A 6,000-nucleotide genomic window follows, 5' to 3' on the forward strand; every position below is an offset into this window, starting at 1 on the left:
ATAGCATAATCAATTCATTTTCCTCCACTGTCCCTAGAATACTTTTCTTTAAAATTTTAAAAAACACATTGAGTTTGAAAAAGCTTCCTTCTAATATACTTTCTCCTAAATACCCACATTACAAACTGAAAATAAGTGGAGCATTACACAGATGTATCAGCCAAATTACTGTGTTTAGGGAAAAGGAATGGTCTTCAGGAAAAAGATGCAAATAAGAATGTAAAAATACAGGCTTCACGCCTATCTTAGAGCCTTCCCCCGTTGTTTTAGCAAATCTCTTTAACTCTACTTTCGTATTTTTCATCTTTTTCTGCCTCTGTCTATTAGTTGTCATGGTGTGGGACTATCCTGAATATACACTATGCCCTAAAAAACCAGGTTCCAACATAACAGTTATCTCTATAACAAAAACAACATTGTTTTCAATTGATGAGTCTACCTCCTTTTGCCTACATTTTTATTAGTATTCAGATAGTTTAAATAAAAAATGTAAATTCTATCTTCATGCCACAGAGATATCTTAACAAAGTCCTAATGACATCTTAAGGGAAAGTCAACTTAATAGTTCTCAATATGCACTTCCTGCTATTACATCTTCTCCTGTCTACAAGAGCAAATCTTCAGATAAGTCCCAGCATGCTGTAAACAAAACACAGATCTATTGCTATCTAATTATCTTTACCAGTTATACGGGCTGCAAATTACCTAGCCCAAAGTGCCACAAAGGCTTCAAAAGTCTCCCCAAATTGAGTCTCCAATCACCCTTTCAGGGGGAAATAAAATCCAGTCATGACTTGCATACACAATACAGAAAAAATGTACACAGTTCCCTGTAATGTTGGCATCTGTCTGACCCTTTACAAGTTTGTCTTCTCACTGGTTTTCTTCCAGCCCTCAATAAAAGATAATGCTTCTGAAAAAGTTAACTGCAACTAGCCACTGCGGCTGTTTAATACTGAAACACAATTATACATCTGCTCTGAAGTTGTTTTTTCTCCCAAGCAGGGACAAGTCATTCGTAACATTAAATTTGCTCTACAGGTTCTCTGACATCCTATCTAGTCTCTATCATTCAGGACCCTTCCCATGCCTATCAAACTCCAACTTAGAAATCATTCTGTTTCTTTTCCATACTTCTATGGCAGGAATGACATATGAAACACCTCCTCTGCTTCCAACCCAAACTTACCCATGACTAGTCCACAATCATTTGAGCTTGTGCCAATATCACTCAAGCTTAAACAGCTTTCCACCCTCTTTCGTGCCTACTTCTGATGTTATCTGTCTATCACCTTCTGCTTTGGTAAATTAAACCAGATAACCTGCTTTGGTCCACAAATGAACTAAGGTCAGTAATAAATGTAGTTTATTTCACTTGGAAATTAAACTATATCAGGGTCCAACCGTTCAAAAGATACAGTATTGTAACTTTTTACCCAAGTCATTTTCAAGAGGCAAAATGAAAGAGTATACTAACTGCCAAGATGTATAGCTCCAGAAAAATAACATACCTAAGATACAGTATTGTAACTTTTTACCCAAGTCATTTTCAAGAGGCAAAATGAAAGAGTATACTAACTGCCAAGATGTATAGCTCCAGAAAAATAACATACCTAATCAATAGTAAGAACATTGAAACTACTCACTAAATGAAAGCTATGTTTTAGGTATATATGTTACATATGCAGATCTATGTGCAGAACCTTCTAAGATCTCTAAGTCTGTGCTGTATAATGATGTGAGGAGTACTTGAACTTCGATACGCCAGATCTTTCACACAGTTCAGCTATCACTGTTCTCAAGATTCTAAGGCAAAGTACTGGAGTAACACATGCATTAGGTTTACCATAAGGGATTCAGAACAGCTCGGCACGTGGTCCTACTGCACAACACTGGCTCATACTGGATAGGAGGCAAGTCTGGCCGTTCCTTCAGTGGCGTGAAGAGGGCAGCCACCGGGACTACCATTCTTGTAGCTTCAAGACGACTTGAAGGCCAAACATTCCAGCTGAATCTAACTCCATCTCTGTCCTCATTCTGCTGGATAAATTCCAGGAAGGTTGTCATGGTCAACTTCTCCCTTTATCACTAAAATAAAATAGTAACTGTTAACAGAATGTTGACACGCAAATATTTTTATCCACTAAATGCTGAATGCACTTAATGACAGTCACACATTCAAATACTGTAACTGAGTTACAGTCAATAAAACACTGAGAAACACTGAGAAGAGCTTCTTAAATCCTAAAAGCAATGAGCAGAATTCTAAGGGAAAACAAAATTTGTTTTCTAACTTTATTTTTGGTATCTCATGATGCAGTCTACATGCAAACATAAAGAAATAACAACATGATATTCCTACAGCAAAGCTAGCAAATAACTTTGTAAGAAATACAAGTGCCATATTCCAATACATTATCTACGAAGAAGCACTTTTCAACAATTCTTTGAATTCAAATGTACCATTTCGGGCATTGACCTAAGGCTTTCAAAATTTTCTGCTACAATTATTTACAAGCTGGAGGATGGGGGAGCGCAGACACATCTGAAAAGCTCAAGAGGTACCTGCGAATATCTGGGAAAGTTAGCAAGGAGCGCTCCCTCCCCCCAATCCCAAACTCCTCAGCTATAGACACACTGTTCCTGACTAACTGCTGCATGCTAGTACCTTTTATAGTACACATAGCATAGGTTTTTCCAAGAACTACAATATCTAAACTCACACTGCTTAATAATTAAGGATTTAAGCCTACATGAAACACCTAAGAGGAAGCAGTAATACTCCTTGATCTCAATTTATACTGTACAAAGTTAATGAACAGCTATTAGAAACACTGGAACCCTCCTGAACTGGGATTTAAATCAGGAATTCTCACAAGCACATTAATATTCTTAGTCCTGCCATTACAGACACTACAAGAGACTCCTAGAAACCCTCAATTTATCAAAACCTACCTCTATCAAAATTACACTAGCACAGCTAAAAACTTTCCAAGTTATTTTAAATTACAGGCTAACTTAATGGTTTTATTTTGATCCTGACTTTTAAGAAAACAGATTAACAAAATACACAAAGCAAAGGGAAGTGCTGCATTTCACAGTTAATATCCTTAGGAAATAATCAACTCCCAATATTTTAATGGGCATGTCTTACTGATCTTAGGAGCAAATCTGCTCCTATCTAGACATGTCATGGCAATTACAACACAGGGAGCATGAGGGACTTTGTGCATAAGAGCACTTCCACCATTGCTTTTACTCAAACTTCTGCAAAGCCATTGGGCAGGGGACAAAACTGAGCAAAAGAGAAAATATCTGAAAGTTGTAATTACTACAGAAAAATCAGAGACAGAAATTAACTCAGCTAAGAGAGGAAAGAACAGCCTGGCACTTGAAGAGAATATAGAATTTAAGAAATTTCTCTCCTAATAAATCAAAATCCATCCATGTTTTGTAAAAAATTGGAAGGAACATTATCTCTGAAAAATGGGGTACTGATGGAAGAATCTGCATAAGCAACTATCTCCACTATAACCACAAACTAAACAATCTGTCCATCTAAAAATTATTTCCTGAGAAGACAGAGAAAATTTCAACTTAAGGCTATTTCACCCATTCTGTAGCATCAGCTACAGAGCTCACCAAATCCAGCTCCAAACACTGCAACGTGTCACACTTTCTGTACTGGACTTCAAAGCATTTTCTCCACATTTTATTCTATGCTTGAAATGGCTGTACGTGGCTATTACTTTCACCACTCAGTTACTGCTCCTTAAAGGGCAACGTACAAACACCAGTGTGCACTGAGTAATCACGTGCACGCACATACATAAAGGATTTGTTGGATTTACTAAGTTAAATACTGTTATTTCCTAGTAAAGTATGGATTTCCTATTAGGAAGGCAAAAGTGGCTAATAATCAAGTTCTCCTCCACCTTTTCTTCTATCCTTTTCAAGAGCCAATAATGTTTACCTCTTGGTCTGACAAATTACACTCAGTACCATTGTTATAGCTATGCAGACACATTTTCTGGGATGGGTGTGAAGATGTATTGCATTATACAAGAAGAGCAAACCCTCCTGGCCTACAGGGTACACAACAAATTTCGGACACCTGAATGCCACAAAATACACACTGCCCACCTCGGAAAACCACAGAGAAGGGATTTTCGGAACAGCTGAATAGCAACAGTTCCCACATTGGAGTGGCACTGCTTTACTTTTGCTGTAGATTACGATATCCAGAAAAAAACAGAAGTCCTTTCTGGCTTGCTTCCTCCCTCCCACTGCTAAGGCTGAATGTACCTGTACCATGGCAATCTCAACTGTGTCTCACAAAAGAAGCCACTCTTGAATTGCATTGAGAGTCACTGGTTGACTATCAGCACCTTTAAACATTTACACATCACAAGTAAATGTGTCCCAATATAGAATACCCCAGAAATAATATCCCCTAATTTTTGCATGCATATACAAACAAAATCAAAACATTTCTCTCTACGGCATTGAAAGAGTTCCAGCACAGACAGACTGAAGTCCCTCATAGGACCATGTGTTTAAATACCACTAAATGCGTACAGTTCATTGCACACTTTTCTTACAACGCACCTATTCTTTCCGTTTATTATGCACTAACAGCCCGGTAAAAAAGATTAATAATAATCCTTTAATTTTTTTTTTATGCCCAAATCACATATCAGATACAAACCTATTTCAGTTCCAAGGAGGAACTAAAATATATGAGTAGAATGGTTTAAATAGTTATCTAAAGTAAGGTGCTGACAACATTTTCACCATTTAGACGCAGTCATCCTCCAAATCTGCTTTCCCAGACCTCTCGCTGAGAACTTTTTTTTTTAACAACCAGGGTGTATCATAACCTACCTAAATTAAAAAATAAACACGTACTCAAAAGCAGCAGGGCCTGCATTTCTTGTAGCTTTATCTACACGGCAAGGCACCCTCGTCAGTGGCACAGCGGCGTAGGTACAGCAGAACTCCGGGACAGGAGCACCACAGGCGCTGCCGGCGAGAGCCGCCCTTTAGCCCCGGCCGTGCAAAGGCCGTGCCGCGCCGGCCCTACCCGAGCGCCGGCAGCCCCGGCCGAGCTGGGGGCTGCTGGCGGCCGCTCGCCCAGCCCCGACCCGGCGGGCACGGGAAGGGCGCTCGCACCCCCGGCCCGGGAGGCCGCGGACAGTGCTAACCAGCCTCCGGCGGTAGCCCCGGACCCTCAGGCCGCCGGGGGCCCCGAGAGCAGTTTCGGGCACCCGGGGACACCCCACTGCCATGAAGGGGACGCGAGGAGCTCCCACCACGCTCGCTCCAGGCCCGGCAGCCGTGCGGGGCCCCGCGGCCCCGGGTGCCCCCCGTGCCTCCCAGCGCGGGGAGCGGGGCTGCCGCCTCTCCTCGCCGCGGCACCCCAGCTCCGCCGGCTCGGGCTCCCCGCGCCCTGCGCTGCCGCCTCAGCCCTGCCCTGCCCGCTCACCCGCGTCCCGGCCGCCGCCGCCGCCGCTCCCGCTGTGCTCGCTCTCCCCGCCCGCCCGCTCGCAGCCACCCGGGCGCTGCCGACGCATCAACATGGCTGATGGGAGAGTCCGCGCCACGTCAAGGGGCAGAGAGCGGGGGCGGGCTGAGCTCCGCCGCTCCCCCGCCCCCGGGGCACCCCGCCGGCGCCCCACGGGCCTCCCCGGCCAGCGCGGCGGGGCCGGCCTTAGCCATCCCACAGCTCTGATCGTCGCTTCGCCGCCTTGACGGTTCTTGCTCGCGTGTGTGTGTTCTCTGCCCTGTCTGGCTTTCTTCTAAGGGTCGGTCGTCTGCATCTCGATCCCAAATCCGTTCAGGAAAAAAGGCGTCCTGACCACGGGGAGCAGTTTTGCTTTCTCTCCCCGCCGGCAGCGCTCGGCTCCCCCGTGCTGCGCCTGTGCCCTCTGTCCGCTGCTGCTCTGTCCGGCATGGAATTTCTCCGGGCCGAAACAGCCGCGCTTCCGGGAGTCCTTGAGC

At 43.9% G+C, this 6,000-nt stretch overlaps 1 protein-coding gene across 2 annotated transcripts in view; it reads right to left on the minus strand.

Moving 5' to 3' along the window:
- The window catches only part of SEC23A (SEC23 homolog A, COPII coat complex component), a 28,712-nt gene extending 22,712 nt beyond the window's left edge, over positions 1–6,000 (minus strand). The window contains exons 1-2 of one of the 2 annotated variants that reach the window (XM_082282718.1): positions 5,486–6,000; positions 1,847–2,080 (exon numbers count right to left, since the gene is read on the minus strand). In XM_082282718.1, coding sequence (XP_082138844.1) covers positions 1,847–2,067 — 221 coding nt within the window. In that variant the 5' untranslated portion in view covers positions 2,068–2,080; positions 5,486–6,000. Of the gene's footprint in view, positions 1–1,846; positions 2,089–5,485 lie in introns of both variants that reach the window. The other variant, XM_082282717.1, reaches the window with a different exon arrangement.

The sequence above is a fragment of the Coloeus monedula genome, assembly GCF_965178545.1.
Source record: "Coloeus monedula genome assembly, chromosome: 6".
NCBI lineage: Eukaryota > Metazoa > Chordata > Aves > Passeriformes > Corvidae > Coloeus > Coloeus monedula.